This window comes from Urocitellus parryii, chromosome 7 (assembly GCF_045843805.1).
Source record: "Urocitellus parryii isolate mUroPar1 chromosome 7, mUroPar1.hap1, whole genome shotgun sequence".
Lineage (NCBI taxonomy): Eukaryota > Metazoa > Chordata > Mammalia > Rodentia > Sciuridae > Urocitellus > Urocitellus parryii.
Window position 1 is genome coordinate 99,065,216 of NC_135537.1, and position 20,599 is coordinate 99,085,814.

Genomic DNA, 20,599 nt, shown 5'->3' on the forward strand with positions numbered 1-20,599 from the left:
ATGTAATAATAATGTTTATTCAATTCACAAAAAAAACTATTGATTCACCTGAACTTTTGCCTTAAAATATGCTCACCAAAAGTAGTTCTTCTTGCAGTTTTCTGGCAATTTCAGCATCATACCATTCCTGATCCCTGTGGGTGACTCGTGATGCAGGAGGGAAGACAGCATCTTTTACTACCCGTGGCTTCGTTCCTGGAAAAAACTCACTGCAATAAGGCAACTGTGGTTGTTTCCTGAAAAGTTGTGAAATTTAAGAAAAATAAGTTTTCCTTTATGTATCTAGCATTGAAAATATTGCCTCCATGCCCAAATTCAGTGTGGGGTGCATTTGAAATATATTTTTCCCTAGGTATGCAAGTACAGTGCTGCTGATCATCCATTTTAATAGTTACCCGCCCCCAAACCTGCCAAATAAAAACCCCCTTTCACACGGTCCCATTAACAGCAGAATATTGCACAAGAAATTACAAGTGAGGCCTTCACAAAATAGAAAGTAGAAAAAGAAAAAGTCAAGGAAAATCAAAAGAATTTATTTAAAAAGGAGATTACAGCATCATTAAAGAGACTAAGCTGACAAGACTAGAGGAGGTGAGACAGACTCCTAGTTACCTCAGATGGCATATCTTACTGCAAAGGGAACAGATATAGCATCACCTGCAAATTATGTGAGAATACCTGTTAGCCAATCGATGGCCCTGCCATGGCTTCTGCTCTGATGATAAACAAACCCATTTCTTCAGATCTTTACCACAGCTTTCATCCATCCATTAATGTCATTATTAAATTTTAGGAAGACAGAAAGATCACAGAGCAGTGACCTCAGAGTTCTATTCCTCTGGGGAAAAAGCAACATGGGGGACTGGTGAGTTTTTTTTTAACTTTAAAATGTTATCTAAAACGAGTTTTGAGAGCTATTTCAAAATTGTGACTATTTCTCATCATACCCATTTATAACTGCAATCACTCACCAGTGTGAACTGTAGTATATTCAGAAATAATATAAATTTTGAATGCAATGAATAAAATCAGTCACTTGGAACATCAACTTTTAGTAACGGAGGCACAGAAGGGGAAAGAAAGTTTACTCCTAATTGCCTCTCTTATACCAGCATTTGGCAACTATGGCTACATATTATAATCGCTTGGGTAGGGGTGATTTAAATAAATTTTTAAGGAATATTTGCCCCACTTTACTGTAGTGTGGACTTGGATAGGTTTAAGTCTTTCCAAATAATTTATATTTACAACTAACATTGCAATCGCTAGTTTAATATATTATCAAAATGTCTTATCACACTAGATTTACTTGCTGAAAATATGGAAAGGGAGAATTTAGTGAAGAGAATTTAGTTTATATTGTGAAGCCCATTTTTGTAGAGTTTTCAGCCTAGTCTTGTGATAAACTGAAAAGCTACAGACCCATATGCTTCTATCTTTACCACAGAGAAAGCAGAGTAAACCTAGTATTTTAGCTCCAGACTTACATAGACCGTTTCAAATCATCCCTAGAGCTACTAAATCTTACAGGGGGCTGGAGTAGAGAGGGCTGTTCTGAACCTAAATTTCTGATTGGTTTAGGAAAGCAAGAAAACAGTGGCATGCTCCCAAGAAGATAAGTAGAATGTAAACCTCCCTAAATTTAACCCTCCCTGAATTATGGTTAGCTTAGTCATATCTAGAAAAGGAGATTTCAAGTGAAATAAATTAGACAGGGAACTTCGTATTGGGTGAGGTCAGCAGAAAAGATAGGCTGCTATACCATACTCTAGTCTCTAGAAAAATGATAGTTTAATAAGCAGTCCAAAGCCTTATTGAAGGTGATACAATACACCTAGTTTCTCCAGTTTTGCTATATAGTGAAGTGATAAGTGGGACATACTGAGATTTCAAGACAGCAAACTTTCTCCACTATTATGCCTTCTACTCTACACAACAGAATTAGCTGAGAAAATGTAGCCAAATGAAAAGTCTTAATTGGTCTGACAAAATGATAACATTACTACTTACAGTTAAAAAGAGAATGATAACTTTAATTATTCATAAGAGTTAGAATTTGAGGTAATAACTCTCAGTCTCAAATTAAAGTTAGAGGGGAAACAGTTCATTTAAACTTTTGCCGTACCACTCGTATTTACAAGTCTCATTAGATAGAAAATCCCACAGTCTAGTATACTAGATTTCTAGACTGGCAGGACTGCCTAGTCATTATAAGATTTTCTGTTCCTGATGCGATGTGAGTTTTTCTAAGTACAAGAAGAAACACCGGATACTTCAGTGGAAGGCTGTCATTACAGAAAACAGTAATGCTTTAAAAAATTTTTAAATGTAGTTAATTAAAGGAGATTAAAGGAAGAGTTGCCTTTATTTTAACAGCTTAAATAGAATCAGAAAAACTATTTTCACCTAGGTGAGCCAGATTTCCAACAGTTCCACATATTAATCTAATTGTTCCTTGTATTTCTGTTTATCATTACTCTAGTTTGAGAACATAAGAGCTTCCCAAAATGAAATAAATGAAGCATCCTCTTAAATAAATTCTGATAAAATAACATTGCTTAAATTAGTACTGCTATTCAAAATACATTTATTTCAAGCTTTAGATAAAATTAAATGATCACTGGAAGAGTCTGTGATATCATGCAAGAATATTTTATAAATAAGCCATATGACACCTGGGAAATGCCATAGTATATTTAATTAATAATTTGTAAAAGAAAGTGCAAAATATTCCATGGCCCAGAGAAGTTAAAAACTAACTTCAAGGGGAAAAAAAATCAAAGCAATGATAAGCTGAAACAGATACACAGTGCAATAGAGAAGCTACTCTGAAAGGTTAGGTATGGTCATTGTCCTACAAAAAGTAAACTAGTTATATATTTAATTTAGCAATTTTATTTTGCATTCCTTTTTCAACCAAATCTATAAATGTTGTTTTGAAAATGCTCTTAGAACTAGCTTTGTCATCTTGCTAGTTTCTTCATTATTAAATTAAATAAAACTTTTGCTTATAGTAACAACTTTAAAAATTGAGTTTTCTTCAACAGCCAGTGTAGCCAACAGAAATTAGTTATTACATTTTAAAATAATCCTCTGGCCTACTCCAGGAAGGTTGTAAAAGCAAAAGCTGACAGGGCCTGGGAAGGTAAAATTTATAAGGCAAAGTAAATATCCAAGGATATACACTAAGCAGTTTGCATTGTAATCATAACATATACCTCAACACATCATTTTTTTTTAAATCCTACACTAGCAATAGAAAACCAAACCTTTGCCTCCACAACTGCAATACTGGAGATTGTAATTCAGCGTTTAGTTTCATGCTTTTTAAACCTATTTACAACACCCTAGAACAAAATTTAAAGACACAAAGGCTAACCATCCCTCAGAGCACATTTATAAGGTCAGATTCATAGAATCAGAAATGAAGAAGGTAATCACCATTCATCCCCCTCACGCACCCACCTTTAGAATTCTTTCTAAATTTCGAGAAATATAACTTCTTTTTAAACCTACTCCAAATAGATCCTACTCTCTTCTCTATACCCCCATAGCTCTTTGTTCATGTTTCCCTGTTATATAATTTGGGAGTGTGTGTTTATATATCCATATTTTTGGCTTGACTAATAACCTTCCAAGGCTCAAATCTAAGCACAAAGGCCAAGGCAAGAATATTTTGGGGGGATTTTTCAGTATGGCTTGCTAAAGTAAATTTTAATTTTTCTTATAACCAAGTCCTTTAATTAGAGATAATATAATAGGAAAAATCAACTGAATCACCCTGAATCTGTAACCTAGAAACCAGTTTCCCAACCAAGAAGAGAGTGACTGGACAACAGGCTCCTTCTTGGTACCTCTTGCCCAGCAATCCTTTTGTCTCTGTAAAATTTCAATATGAGCTAAAAGAAACAATGATGATGAATATGATCAATTAAAATACAAGAGAGTAGAGTGCTAAAATAGTGCTGTAGGCACATGGAAAACATCAGAGAGTCATTACTATGTCAATAATGGACTGCAGAGTTAAGCCTGAGGTGTTCTAAAACATTGACACTTACCTCTAACATTTACCTAATTTCTATTCAGGCACCAAGAACTTGTGATGGCACTTTAGAACACCAAGTGAAGAGTTAGATTTGGAGAAAGAGCACAAAATGTAACTCAACACAATAATTTTTAAACTCTAAATTCATAATTACCTTCAGGTATAAAACATGCCCAAACTGACTCAGAAATTTGCATTTTTAGGAAACAGTCCAGCTGAATCTGACAATTTGAAAACCCTATATTAAAAGACTGCCTATACAACTCTTCATTTTACAGATGAGAGAGATGAGGTCTAGAAAATAAAATATTTACAGTCCTATTGGCAAGTAATACTATTAAGGAAATATCACCAGATCTTCTGGGTTCACTAAAGTAAACAAGAAGTTCAGGAGTTTTCACTGAGTATTGAAATTTCTGTTGTTTATGGTCTTGGTAAATGAAGAAGTACATTTGAGATGGGTACCTCCAATTGTAACCTAGATCTGGAAAAATCTTCCAAGGAATCAGTGTATTCTCATAGAAGGGGAAAAGTAATAGATATTTTCCTTCTTCCTACAGACCTAAGATTGAGTAAATACCTTTATGGACATTTGGATCCAGGATTTTTTTAAGGACATGAGTACAAAGCAGAAAGGAATGAGGTTTGCTTAACAAGCTTACTAAAGCATTGGTTTGTATGTATATACATGATACCAGGACTTCCAATGGGGTGGTCCTTTATTACCTGTGTCATGGTGATGGTGCTGCTCCTCACTCTCTGAAAAGGGAGGAGTCCTGTGCCTGTGTCTCCTTTCTCTGTGCTCACCTTGCCCATGGTCCCAACCATATACAGCTTCCTTGCAGTGAAGCCCTGCTTTCTGTGAGGACTTTGGTGAAAGTCGATCTTGGTGTTGGGGCTGTTTTTCCCAATTACGAGTTCCATGGCTACCATTAGGCTTCCAGTCATCACACTGAGTGCTCAGAAACACATCATCATTGATCTTAGGAAGTGGAGGTCTTCGGAGCTTCTCCTGACTAGGCTTTTTTCTTTCATGCTGCTCGCTGGTAATTTGGGCATCATCTCTCACTTTGCCCCAGCCGGAGGAAGACAGGGATCTCTCTGGTGAACAATGTTTTTCCAACTCTTCTAAGTTCTCTAGTGGATGTCTTGGTTTCTCTTTCTTCTGCTTCACAGTCTTTCCATCATTCTGTAGTCTACAAGACCTGGAGTATCCAGAACCCAATTCCCTGGCCCTCCTTGACCTTGGCTGGTCTGAGTGGAGGTATAGGGATATGAAAAATAAAAATGCAAATTAATTTAATGAGAGTATGAACTAACTACATAGAGGAAGTCAGGGCCCAAGTTTAATATTTTCAAAATGGAGAAAACTGCTTAAAAAACTGAGCAGAGAGAATGAGTATTTACTAAAATGTTCCATGTATACAAAAAGGATTTTGGGTATATAGTCAGAAAGGTGAAAAACTAAAATTAAGTGAAATCTAAAAGAAGAATTTGATCTTGATTAGGCAGAATTTATGGAGTACTTTCATATTTGCCAATAACAAAAAATATAGCTGTTGAACACTAAAGTGTCCTATATAAAACTGTTTTGGTACTAGTATTGGGGGGAAAAGTAGGGACTCAAAAGTCTTATAAAACAGAAAAAAAAATTAAGATTTGTGATTTCAGTAATAGGCTTTCAATAATTCTTAGAGGAAATGGCAATAAAATTATATCAGAATGTTGCTAGTTTCTGCTTAGTTTTGAGAAAGATCTTGGTATTCCTATACCCACTTCCCTTTTGTGGCCAAAGCAAACATTCCCAGATACTTCAAAAAACAGCCCTTTATCACAGTTCAGTGTGGAAAAGGTTAAGAGGAGAATTTCAGGTGAATAAATAACCATGTTTTATCTTTTAATAATTCTGTTCTCAATTTTAGTGAATCTTGGCAGAGAAAACAATCTTAAAAGGGGATGCCAAAATGGAATACATAAAAATGGGTCACTTCCTAAATATATTTCCAAAAAATTTTGATACAATTTATAAATAAATATATAAATCTCAAAATTTAATACAAACTTCAAAAGAGCACGTGCATGGGTGCTTCTGTCTCATTCAAGCACACTGAAAAAAAAGAAGCAAATTAATATGCACTTTGCAGGAATGTATTGATTTTAATGTTTTTAAAATTTTAAATACATTTGGGGAATAAAATAAAGAAATCCTAATTCCAAAGAAAATTGCTAATTTAGCTAAGATAATTCCCTTTTGGAATTAATCATTTGCTGAACTGCATATAACAAAGCTATCACCATTTGATGGGATGTATAGAAAATAAAGAACTATGTTTTCTTAGTTTTTAGTGTGTTTTTACTGTTTGGTTGCTTTGATACTGTTAATCTGATAAAGGAAGAGTGTAAAGGGGTGTCACAGCTTCCATCCAAAAATCTCAGTCTCATCTTACATTTTCCAGAAGAAAAGGAAATCTTAAAGATAAATCTGTATTAAAACCTATAATCAAAACAACCTGTACAAGTATTTAACTCTACAATTTATGGTTAAATTTATATTTAACATAAAAATAAAAAGTGAAATGAAATAACTACTCTATGATAAATAAAAAATATACTCCTTTAATCAAAATATTATTTTAAGTCTATTTTATAACTGAGCAAGAATCATTTGGCTTGTGCAATAATGTGATATGACCAGCTATTAAATGACAACCATATTCAAGAAACAATGGTTTATAGTGTTGATACCAATATGCCCACAGGTAACATGAATGAGTTTACTTTTAAGATCAAAGGAAACAGAAAAGGTTTGGTTTTGATATGAATTTGTGAGGCTGTGTTTTTTTTTTAATTCCTGTTGAACAGTCAAACAATATTAGATTTATTCTAAGAACATGTGTTGAAATAATTATTACAGAGTCGTCACTATATTTTCAGAAATGACTGGAAAAAAATTCTCTAGTTTACCTATTGTGATATCTATAAATTTGAGGGGAAAAGAGACAGAGGTGGAATATCTGTTTCAGTCCTTCAAAACCCCTTCCAGCTGAGGACTGAGAATTAGACACTTTTTGAGACTAGGTTATTTGGCAAATATAAATAACGTCCTTATTGCATACACACCCACACCCACACTTCCATGTTTATCATTCAAAATAAAATATTTTAGGTAAATGCTATATTATATACACATAACAATATTCATGAATGTATAGAAATAGTACTTTAGAGTTCACAAGTTCTTCATCAAAATTACATTACTTCATTTTTTCAACATGTTTGTGAAGGACATGTTTTTAAAATCCTATTTTCAGATCAGAAAACAAGGCTTAAAGATATTGCAGTAGAGATCTTTTTTAAAATTACAGTTGCTCTAAAGAAGGGACAAGACTTGAATCATAGTCTTATGACTTTAAAAATAATCACACATATGAGTGTAATACAGGGAATGTGGCTTTGAAAGAAAAACATGGACTCACAAGTGAATAAAATAAACCATTTCACAAGTGACATAATTTGAAAACATTCTGGATAATTTCAAATTTTTAGAAAATCTATATATAATCATTTTTAAAAGATTAAATTGTTAAATTTTATGTAAAACAAAAGCTGAAAGGACAATCATTTCTGTAATGTTATACTGTGATTATGCAAGTAAGGCAAAACTCAAACTAAAATCAAAAGAAGTACAATTTAGGATAATCCCAGATGTGTTGGGAAAGGATCACTGCAAACAACAAAAAATTGCTTTGTAAATATAAGCCAAATTATAATATGGTCTCTGTGGAACTCAACTTGGCCTAACTAAAGGCATATAAATGAGGATCACATGTTTACGAACATGTAATCTCTCAACACCACCACAGCTGAGGCAAGAGAAATTCTAGTATCTACACATACTTGCTCAGGTCACCACTTCCTATTCTTCAATACACACTCAACTCCCTCCAAACAAGCATATATTGTGCTCCATACGTGTACGATGAGTCAAAAATATATTCTGCTATCATGTATAACTAATTAGAACTAATTTTTTAAAAACAAGCATATATGCCAATCTCTACAAATTTACAAAAATAATTAAAATATAGATTGTTTTTATAAGGTGTATTTTACGTGTCTGAGAAACCATTCAATTCTTAACACAGTCTCCTACCTAGAGATGAATCAGAATGAGAGTAGTCTAGTCAAAACAAATAGGTCTGAGTTTCAACTCAAGTTAGCATAGATGTTAAAATTACTACTTTAGATCAGCCGGGCATGTTGGCACATGCCTGTAATTCCAGCTACCTGGGAAGTGGATCCTGAGTTCCAAGCCATCCTGGGCAACATAAGAACCCTTCTCAAAAACAAAACAAACAAAAATATTTTAGTATTCTTAATTATTTGCCATCCTAATGTGTTTGGATTTATATTTTAAAATAGTTTTATTTATAGTGAGCATGCCTCCAGAGCAGAATTAAAAATTAAAAACAAAAAAAAAATACAAGATAATATTTCTGAGATTTGAATTACAGCTGAAGAATAACTTTACCTTCTGGTCTCCAGTATAGCAAATGTAGTAATAACCTTTCTTTCTTTTTAAATGATGTAATACATCATTTCATCAGAAAAAAAAATAGCATAAAAAAGATGGTTATCAAAAAAAGATCTGAACATTTCACTTATGAAAAAAGAATCAAGCAATAAACAGAATCAACCTGCTTATAAAAATAAGCCACAGAGCTGATCCTACTGATCATAGTAAACTGAATACAAAACATGTGACTGCTTGCCCGGTGTGCAAACCTGTAATCCCAGCAGCCAAGGAGGCTGAGATAGGAGGATCAAGAGTTCAAAACCAGCCTCACCAATGGCAAGACACTAAATAACTCAATATATCCTGTCTCTAAATAAAATACAAAATAGGGCTGGAGATATGGCCCAGTGGTTAAGTGCCCCTGAGTTTAATCCTTGTTATCCGCACCACCACCCCCAAAATGACTGCTCAAGATTATACTCAAACTATAATAATCATATCATCTACATATGTGTTGCTTCCATTCTACTCATCAAAGACAAACACATCAAAGTTGATAACTGGTTTTGCAAGGTCCTTTTGGATCACTGACCTTGAAATTTTTACTATCTAGAAGTTGTCTTTAGGTTTTATTTTACTCATGACCCAAAGTATGGTCTTCAAGCTTATGTTCCATAGTGACTCTTGAAACCACGTGAGACGTCATTCCTTAGACAAATCTTTGAAAAGGGCTGAACTTACTTGCAAATACTCATTTCCCAACACATATTTAAGATAAAGAGTCACCACAACCACAGCTACCACCACCACACCATCATCACCACCACACTGCAAAGCAAACACCAGAGAAGCAAGACTGTAGTAGAACTCTATTCCCTTATACATAAATGGTAATCAAAGAGCAAAGAAAGCAAAAAAATATAAATAAAAATAAACAATGCATCTCAAAATTTAGTATTGTCTGTCATCAGCAGGATAAATCACTGGCCTAGGTTTAAAAGGTGAGAAAGCATGGAGAAAAAAGTTTTGTTACCCAGAAACTGATGCATGGTGTGCCTTCTTTATTCACACCATTTTGCAAATTAAAACAGCAATGTCCAGACTTCTTTGAGAAAATTTAAATGCAAAGACTCATCCATCATTTTCCGCACTCTATTTTATGTACTTAGAAGATAATACATCACTCCAAGAGACTGCAGCACGGGAGAACACATGCCAGATCTTACAAAGCCATATCCAAGTTTTAAGTCATAAAAATAGCTCTTATTATCCAACTATGGAACAGATGAATTCATTACCTTATAAATAGAATCCCATCACAAATCTAAATGTACTCAATATCTGGGATAAGAGAAATATCCCCAGGTCCCTAAGGTCACTTTATGGATAGAATCCAAAGAGTGTCTTGCAGTTATGTCTAAGAATAGAGTAGGTCATAATACAGGGATGGTTACCTCCATCTTCATAAAAGTAACTATCTCCATAAGCACTGGCTCCAGAAAACTCTGGAATGTGTTTCTTTCGCTTTTTCTCTTCTTGCAACTCCTTTTCTTGCAAAAGGCGAGCTATATCCTGCAAAGACAAGAGGGAATGAAAATAAACACTACCAGGGAATGAACTATCTCTATATAATGAAGTTCAATATCCTACTACCAAGTTTTTATGGTCTTTGTCTATGGCTCCCACACTTCCTGGCATTAGACTCATGCTATCCAAATACCATAGACGATTGCTCAATGGCAGTGGCATATAATATAGATGAGTAAAACAGGATTTTATTTTCTAATTGAAAGTTAGTCTAACCTAATTTCAAGAAATTCAAACAGTACTGCCTAAAGCTGGTTGTATAACAGAATTTTTAAAATACACATTTGTGGGCCCTTCATCTAAGCTGACAATGCATTAAGTCTGTGGGGAAGGTCACAGTAATCTATAAAACTTTATAAATTATAAAGACACTGGGAGAAAGAGAGTGATGAGTATCATTCCAACCCTGCTTCTCAAAACATTACCACCCCTACATGAAAACAAAAGAACATGCAAATAACTTTAGTAAAATTATAAACTATAAATGCCTCAAAAAAGTTAAATATCTATGGGAATTCAAAAGATGGAATATTATTTAGAAATTAGTACAAAACTCTGCATTGTATTAGGCTTTGAATGAAGATCCGAATTTCAACATAGAAAGGAGAGAAGAGCGAGAACATCAGCAAAGTTGTGAATGTTAAAATGGACATCAATCTACAAGATGCCCATCAGACTAATCAGAACACAGGCCATGAGATATTGAAGAAAAAGGTGAGAAAGACAGTCAAAGGCTGAATCACAAGCACTCCTCACATAGAATTATAGGAAATCTGAAGCCCAAAATAAGGGGGTAAAGGGTCACTAAAGTTTGTGGGGTGGAGAATGACAATGTTCTAAATCTGATGGCTATTTCTATGAAAGTCCTATAAAATAGCATATAAATTTTTATGCTCACATACACTTTCCTCATTAGACACATAAAGGTTCACAACAAATATGGCAGCAATATTCAAGCATGCAAATGGTAATAACCATCAGAGATAATTCTCTATATTTATAATAAATAAGGAATACAAGTACTGCTTAGATGTCAGTGATGAAAATTTGAAGCAAAAATTACTATTCTTTTGAAATCTTCTAAATCTGTCCAGATGAATACACTAAGAGTATAAAGCAATTAAAAAAAACATTCATATGAGTGAACTAGACTTTTTTTTACATCTCTGCCAAAATGCTGGATGCTAAAGATAGGTAAAATAAAACTGATTTGGGGCTGGGGTGGTGGCTCAGTAGTAAAGTACTCGCCTAGCACATGCAAGACCCTTGATTTGATCCTCAGCACCACATAAACCTAAATAAAGATATTGGGAACATCTATAACTAACAGAAATTTGTTTTAAAAAAATGGGGGGTGTATGTGAAGGATCCATTTCTTTTTATAATAAATAAATAAATAAATAAATAAATAAATAAATAAGTTCACTATACCTTCAGCTTTTTTTCTTTACTGTTTATCAAACTAGCCTTACAAATTGACTTTATGTTAAGTAAATGCCTAAATGCAAACTTACAATATATTAACACATTGCTCTTAAGTGAAAAAATATATATGTATGTATATGTATATATGTGTATATGTATTTTTTGGGGGTAAATATCTATTTTTAAAAGTCTATACTACACAGTGTCAGACACTTGAGTGGGCATTCATAAAATATTCCAACTCAGAATGAGAGATAAAGGACACAATACTACTTAACACAAGTATACTTCTCATGCCTAAAACTCGAATTTCTAACACTTTAACAGAAAAAGTATGCTGTAAGTCTGAAAGTTAAGATGGTTTTCTTTCCCTTCTAATTCAAGCAGAGATGCTTTAACAAGATATTAGGTGAGAAACAATAACTACTAATATAAATTTCTTTGAAGCTTCTACTATTTATGTATGTAATGAAGACTTTGAATTATTCAATTCACATGCATTTGACTACTTAATGCATCATTTTAATACATCTGTGCATGTTTACCAGGCACCAATGTCTAAGTCAGTTTCGTTACTTTGATGTCTAAGAAAGTAACACATCAATCAGTTAGGAAGGGAAAGAGGGGTGGGAGAAACAGTTTGCTTCTCCAAACTATAATCTGTTAAATTAGATGTTCTCACATTCTTACACAGTTGACCAAGGGAAAAAAAATGCAAACACCTCTCTGAGTTGTCATTTTTACTAAGCATCCAACAATTTTCTCTAAGTGATGTGTTTTATACAAAACCAAAATTTCCTGTTATAACTGAGGAAAAAAATACAAAGAAAAATTATCAGGCCTAACTGCCAGCAGAAATTAATAAACTACACTTCAGGGACCTTATAATTGCTTTCCTGCTATTGAATTCAGTACTAATGAATATACAATAATGAACACTCTCCCAGTGTGAGGAACTAGGACAAGAATCATGTCCCTTCTTTACAATGTATTATTAGCTAGTTAAGGGCATGGTTTTGATCAAGTAGAAAAACAATTATAATATGCACTTATTACCTAAGCTTTTTTTGTCTATAGCTTTTTTGAGTAAATTTCTCCTGGGTGTGAAGAAATGGTTTGCTAGGCTTGAAGAAGGGAAAAGATTCAATGGAAAACTGACACTATATTATACGTGAGGCTTAGCATAAGTAACCCACTTCCCTGCTTTCCAACATTACTGTACAATGAATTCTGCTGGGAGATTTCATAATGAAGTAATTTCCTTTGAAACAAGCTAACGATGACAATTATTAGTCACCATGCATCAATGTAGCTAACAAGCTTAGTCACCTTTGATACAATCTCCATAATCCTTAGCTTCCTTCCTGTTAAAGGATAGTGTAGTCTAGAATATCATTCCCTAAACTATTCTGAAGAACACAGAACTCAAAAGTCTAATAAAAAAAGCATTCAAATGAGAGCATATACCACATCTCTTCAAAATGCCTATTAATATGCTTCAATCTTCGATTAAAGAAACTATTATGTTTGTTTAACCTAGAATTTTCCAAACTCATTTTATGAGACAGCCCCTTATTATATATTGAATGATATATATTTATTAATATGAACCTTGTGGAATTTCTGTTCTACACAACATAACTTGGGGAAACACATCTACAGAAATGTTTAAACCCTTTCAAAGTCATTTTTAATTTTTTTTAACTTATTAGGTAAACTTATTTGGGGCCAATATGTGGAAATATCCCTGTTCTACAGAAAACTCTCCAAAACTGGAATGGGAACTTCATCTCACCTCTCCCTTTTCTGTTATCTAAGCTTCATAAGAAAGGGCACAATTAAGAATCTCTAGAATGATACTAGAGAGTCATTTTAATGAAAACATAGATTTACTGATATTCTTCAAGGAAACAAACATGATGCTGTGGACCAGTAGGGAATCAGAATACAGAGTTAATATTTAATAGTTTTCATGTATTTATGAAGGGTCAAAAGCAAATCTATTAGTATAAAATAAGACATGCAAGGTAGAGCCCAGGGGAGCTGGGTACATCTTTCCCAAGTAGATAACAGATTATCAAATCATGGTGTTGAGTTTCTTAGAGTATTATCATGGTTTATATGATTTATATCACGGTTATTTCTACCTTAAAGTTTTCTTCTCTATCCACAATTGTAGTGAGTTTCAAAAAGAGGAGATGTATTTTAAAACAATCCAAAGGAGATCCAAAAATGTGATTATCAATTGACTGAAAGGAAAAAACCTATTAGCTGGCAATTAACATATTATCATCCAACTCAGTATAAATCTCAAAGCAGATATAATAATATATGATAAAGCAGATAACTGAAGGAGTTATCTAGGAAAACAGAATAATATCAATTCTATGGGTGTAAAAACATCAACATAACTAGGATAAGAAGAAAGAATGAACTTTCTCAACTAGAAGCTACCCTCTCATCTCCCTTTATAAATATAAATTTATATTTATGTAAATATAAATTCATCTTTAAGGTTTCAAAATACAGAACTTTTTTTAATAACTAAAATGTGCTGCTATTTGAGCTCGTTTCTAAATATTACTAACTTATATAAATATTCTTTTAGATTCTTTTGAAATTTCTAGTCACTTAAGAGTGTTATGAATAAGTACCAGGACTACCACTAGATTCATTTTTAATATATATACATTGGTTACTAAGTTTATCCCTGAACAGTTCACATTATAAATGGTTTCAAACTCTTGAACCAGTGCCACAATGTTTCATGACATGTTTGGCCATGCTAATGTTTACTTAAGCCAAAAAAAAAAAAAAAAACTTTTCCTAAAATAGTTGCACATTCACGTATATTTGGAGTGAAGTCCAAATCTCACACACACATAAGAGCTTTATTTAAGAAGAGCTAAGTCAAATCAACCAAAAATGCATTCCTTGGCTTTACTAAAAACTGGCAAATGCTTATGGTGTGACTGAAGAGAGATCTCAGTGGCAGTAATCTATTTTATTAATCACAAACTCATAGTACTGCAAACCCAAAGGCTGCAAGTCCCTTCAACAGGGCACCTGGAGAGAAATTTTACACCATATTTAAGGCATAACATAAAAAAAGATTAAAAAAAAGAAAGAAGAAAGAAAAAGAGAAAGAGAGGAGGAAGAGGGGGAAAAAAGGAAAGGAAAGTGTTCATAAAGTAAAAAGACAGAAGAAAAAAAAAGTCCCAACTTTTCTACATCTGTCTCCTTGAATGGAAATGCTACTTTCTTTAAATCTGTGTTGAGTTAATGCAATTAAATTATATCATAACAAAGTTGGAAATGCTAATTTACCCACACAAAGCCATAAAACTCCATTATATCTCATGATCAATGCTGTTCAGAAATAAATCTCTGCCCTATACAGAAAGGGGCTTGGGTTTTTACATCTATTTATTTTGGGGAGTTATAAACTAGCTAAGAGAGTTAACCTCAAAAATCTCTAATAGATTTAGGCAAAAATCCAGAGAGGAATTTTCCATAGCCCTACTACTGATTAAGTTATTAATTAAATAGACTCTACCAGGAAGCAATATATCATTCATATATATATATATATATATATATATATATATATATATATATAGGACTGCTCATAAGTAGCAGGCAATACTTTCCCAAAAACTGGCCAGAAGAATTAGCACTACTGTTAATCTCCTCTGCCTTTGAGGCATCCTATTTCCATTGGACTAAAATAAACAGCACTATTATATATCCTTCAATGACAAACTTCATTAATGTACATTTTGATCATGTAATATTGATAATGTACTAGTCAACTAAGACAAAAGGACATTCTGACAGTAGCCATCTTCTAAAGCATGAGGTGAAAGGTCAAAAAGTGAATGCAGTTTCTTAGGGGCTATCTCTTCTAGCTACTAAATCTCCACAACTGTATTCCTCATTTAACTTTTCCACTCTACTGGGGAAGGGGGAACATTTCAGTAGGTCAAACTAGTGATGGAAGGAAAGCTAGTGGGAGGTCTACAAAGGCAAGTAAATGCTTGAAGACCCCATAAACCACACCATATTGGAACACACTAAAATCTGTTTAATTTTCCTCTAATTTTGCACATATATCTCTGTATGAGAAATCCAGATAGTCATAAGGAGCAGAATTATGAAGAATTACTCGCAGGAAAGCAAAGAGGAAAGAACAATTATTAATTTCATATGTACCAGAGGCATGATATACATAATCTCACTGAAACCTCATAATAGCCCTTTAAGATGCAACTAAAAAGTCTTACTCATTTTAGAACCTGAGGTTCTCCACAGTTAAGTTAGATGCTGAAAGTCACCCAGCTAAAGATAAGAATTAAAATTCACATCCAAGTCAGCCTAATTCCAAAGTCCATAGACTTTTTGTTGTAACACAGTATACCCAAGTCAGAAGCAGTCAGTCAGGAAACCTTAATCATAGAAACAGTTCTCTGGCATCTTATTATAACCTGGGATTAGAAACTTCTTTAAGACTTAATTTCTTAATCTGAAAAATAGAGTAAAATCACTACATTTGCTTATTTTACATAATATTTCATGAGACCACTTAATTTGCTTACTATTTAAATTCTACATGCCTAAAATAAACTGTTTTAGTTTCTCTTTTTGTCTTATTTTTCTCTGAAAGGAGAGGGAAAAACTCACAGACACCAGTAGCATTTATTAGAAGTCAATTAGTTCCTCTGTTATTTTTTAAACAGAAGCTTTACTGTCTACAAAATATAATCACTCCTTTCACTCCCCAGTTTCATTCTCAAAGTAGTTTTTACTATACAGAAGTACACATCCTGTAGTAAAAAAGAGCCTCCTGTGTTGATAACAAGGACCCAAAATAAGCTCTCTTACTTTAGTTTTTATTATCACATAATCACGGTTTGTTTCTAGAACAACTAAATATATTCAAACCAAGTGTCTCATAGTAATCTGATCTTGAATAAGAGGGGGTAGAGGAACAAGAGTGGCTCAGTGAAAATAGCAGTATATATAGGCTAGTTTACTGAAGACCATGATCATATTTATTTAATAGGGTAAAATGTGCCAGTTTGCCCATAGTCCCAGGTTATGTTATTTATTAATAGCACCCCCTAAACCCTCAAAGTTATTTCTGGCTACATAACAAATCATACCTTCTATTAAAAATGATAAATCAAGACAGTAGCCAAGAACAGCATAATAGATGTAAAAAAAGGGAGACACAAAATTGATTTAATTGAAGTGCATTGTTTGTATGTTGTGGTTCAAGTATATAACACCAGAGCAAGTAAGAGTTAACTAAAAATTCAAGTCTTTTCACAAACCAAACACTATTGCTCATTTCAGTCATTTGAAGATTTTTTTTAAATGCAACTAAAAACATATATAGAATCAAACAGATTACTTATTTAAGTCAACAAATCAAAGGAAAGTAATAACATCAAGAAAAGAAAAAGAATAAAAATAATTGATAGCTCTTGGCCTCTCACAAAAACTAATAATCCCTGACTCTATTTCAGGCTCCAAAATCTGCTTTTTCTAAATCTGCATGAATAACCCAGGCAGAGAAACCTTCAGTGAGCTGAATAGTATTCCCAATACTTTCTCTCTACCCAGAACTTCCGAATGCAGCCATAATTAGAAACAAGGTGTTTGTGGACATAAATTAGTTAAGCTGAAGTTATACTAGGTTGGTCTTTAATTCAATGATTAGTATCCTCATAAGAAGAGAGGACAAGCTGGGTGCAGTGGCATACACCTGTAATCCCAGAAGCTTGGAAGGCTGAGACAAGAGGATCACAAATTCAAAGGCAGCCTTCGCAACAGCAAGGTTGCAAGCAACTCAGTGAGACCCTGTCTCTAAATGAAATACAAAATAGGGAATGTGGCTCAGTGGTTGAGTGCCCCTGAGTTCAATCACCGGTACCAAAAATAAAAGAGAAAGAGAAGGCAGCATGCCATATGATAATGAAGGCAGAGGCTGATGAAATGATGCAGCTATAAGCCAAAAACAGGAGTCAACAGGAGCTGGGAAGAGACAAGAAATGATCCCTTCTCAAAAGGAAACATAACCCTGCCAACATCTTGATTTTAGATTTCTAACTGAACTATGAAGGAATAAATTTCTGTTGTGTTAAGCCATTAACATTGTGGTACTTTGTTTCGGTACTTACAGGATATTAATTTACACTTTATGACAAATTATCCATTAACATATCTAAAATCTATATAAAATAAATAAATAAAAAAGGTTAGAGCATAGCTGTTCAGTAGTAGGGCACCCTTGGATTCCATCCCCAGTATTAAAAATAAGAATATAAAAAAAATTTGCTCCTGATCTGAGCACTCCTTCCTGCATGGGATGGAAGAGTATTAACAAAGTTATACCTCATCCTTCTTCTCCTGAATGTGCCGTCTCTCTGCCTCAATAGCCAGCTTTTCCTGAATTTCCTGAGCAATTTCACAGTCTTGTTGTTCACTAAAAAAAAAATAATATTAATACAAAAAATAAGGACTACATTTTCCTACAAAATAATAAACACAATTTATTGAATACTATGAGCCACTTCATAGTTTTACCTCATTTAATCCTCATGATAATGACACAAATAGGTTGACAATGTCACATTTTAAAGATGAAAAGACTGAGGTCCAAAGAAATAACATCATTTCCTTAAGAACACACAAAAAAATGTGTGGCACATAGGGAATCTGATCCACAGACCCAACAATGGAAAGCTCCATGCTTCTTCTACACCACCATACTACATATCCTACTGGGGCCACTCTACAGGAAGATAGGCTTTTTTCCTCAAGATTCTACAAATGTTATATAGACTAGGACACTAGTATCTACAAATAATCAAACACAGATGTACAGAAAAAGTCTGACAGCAAGCTCACTAAAATGTCAATTATACTGTGGTTATAGAGAGTTGATGGTATGGCTTTGAAATGATGTTTTTTTAACTATTTAATTATCTGGATATTTTTTCCCCAGTTTCAATAGCAAAGACTAAAACAATTATGCTTACCAAAAAAAAAAGAAAGAAAAGAAAAAATTTAGTGTATATATCTCAGCAAGGTCAACCAACTGGCCAAATGTCTTAATAGCTTAAGTGTCAGAGTTCACCATGATCCACATGTTGCTAGTCAAATGTTCCAATAACAAAAAAAGTTGTCATAAAAGCTATTGGAAAGTCACCACAGGACTTGTAATCTAACAGTAGAAGGAATCAGAGGGGCAGGAACGGTCTTCTCTGCCACCCACGTTGCTGCACAGACAGTCCTGACCATTTTTTCCCACTCCCCAAATCCTCACAGATCTTTGTAGCGCTTTTGGAGCTGAGCCTGGGCTTTCAGATCTTCCTCTTGGAGCTGTTTAGCAATCTGGAGATCATGCTGGACCAAACGGTTCCGCTGAACGTTCAATGCCAAATGATGCTCAACTTGAGACAGAACAATTGGAGAAAGAAATTATAATGCTTTCACTTGTTAGCAATAAACATTCTACTAAATTTAAAAAGAGCTTTATCATTAGAAATTGCTTCACATCTACTAATTCATTTTGTTCTCAATAACATTGATCAATACGCAGCAGAGAAATTGTTATTCCCAGCTTTTCCCTGAATGAAAAGAAGATCAAAAAGACTTAACTTCCCTTTGGTCACATGGCAAAGTGGCAGTGCCAGGATTTCTACACAAATACTCTAAGGCAGGGCCAATGCTCTTTCTATTGCTACATGTTGATATTCTATTTTTAGCTGCATTTTAAAATTCTTTTTATATAGGTATAAGAATTAATAATTCACAAATCATGAACCCACAAATACATACATAACTTTGATTTATTTTCCCATCAGAACACTACATAAATATTCAGAAAAATCTACACTATGACCTAATCTAGATGCCATTATTGCCTGGAAAAGATGTTCAGGCTAAGGGGCGAGAATTGATTCTTATGCCAACCTCTGACATAGCTCAGATGTGGTTACTACCACTGCTCCCTTTTACAAGGGAAGGAATTTCAAGTTTTTCCTATATGCTCAGTAATCTTCTAATTCCTGAAAGAAGACTCACTTCAAAACACTCAAAAATTTAATCTTTATCCAGGTGACATTTGCCTAGACAAATCCTTCAGAATGAACGTACAGGGTAGCCCAGTGACTATGTTCTATCCCTACCACACCTTAACCAGCCTCAAGCGACTACATAAAATGTTAATCTTAAGGCACAGGAATGAGGGCTATTACTCACTCTCTTGTTACTGCAAGCTGTGAGCCAGGGTGTGCTCCTCCAGGACAGCAAAATCCCGGCACACTGCAGAGCATCAGGGAGGAAGAGCAGACAGGAAGGCTCATTAATAGTACTTTAACATAAAAACAACTTTGTTTACTTAAAACAATTCTAAGATTTTGAGATGACCAATTTTTTTAACTTACAAAGCATAAAATAGTGTTAATAAAGTAGAAAGTCTTCATTCACAAAAATCCATATAGTGTCTGCTCAGTGCCAAGAACAAGGTGTCACAAAATACTTAGTCCTGGTCCCTTGTCTGAAGTGATAATATTAATCACAGCCATCAGAGCTCTAGGTCTAGACATTCTAATTTACCTCCATAGGGGAGGATAAGTGTTGCTGAAATAAGAGAAGATTCAATAATGCTTTATAAATTGCTACTGAGAAAAATCTGAGTTATTGCATGGTCAAAAGAGTCACAAGAAAGCCTTTGCTTTAGTCATCTGCAGTTCAAGCGATTCTCTACTAGAAAAGTTATGTCTATTCCAATGTCTGTAAGGAAAAATAAAATATTCATAGTCCTACATGTAGAAATAGATTTATACTTCAAGAATAATCACATTCTTTAATGGGAATTGGAGTTTGGTCTCGAGATCTCTCTACACATAAAACTGCCTTATATAATCTACAAACCCAAAGAAAACGAGAACCCTAGAGGAATAAGGAATGTATGCCTAACTTTGCCTCTATCTGAAGACAGAGGCAAAAGCATCTGT

General features: G+C 33.9%; 1 protein-coding gene across 1 annotated transcript; it reads right to left on the reverse strand.

Moving 5' to 3' along the window:
• Nucleotides 1-213: 213 nt before the first annotated feature.
• LOC144256071 (uncharacterized) lies at nt 214-20,167 on the reverse strand. Its single transcript, XM_077801220.1, has 6 exons — nt 20,122-20,167; nt 18,904-19,030; nt 17,970-18,060; nt 10,016-10,133; nt 4,772-5,299; nt 214-836 (listed from the first exon to the last, which is right to left on the reverse strand). Exons 1-6 carry the CDS (start codon nt 20,165-20,167, stop codon nt 823-825), a joined length of 924 nt encoding a protein of 307 aa, XP_077657346.1. The 3' UTR covers nt 214-822.
• Nucleotides 20,168-20,599: the final 432 nt, after the last annotated feature.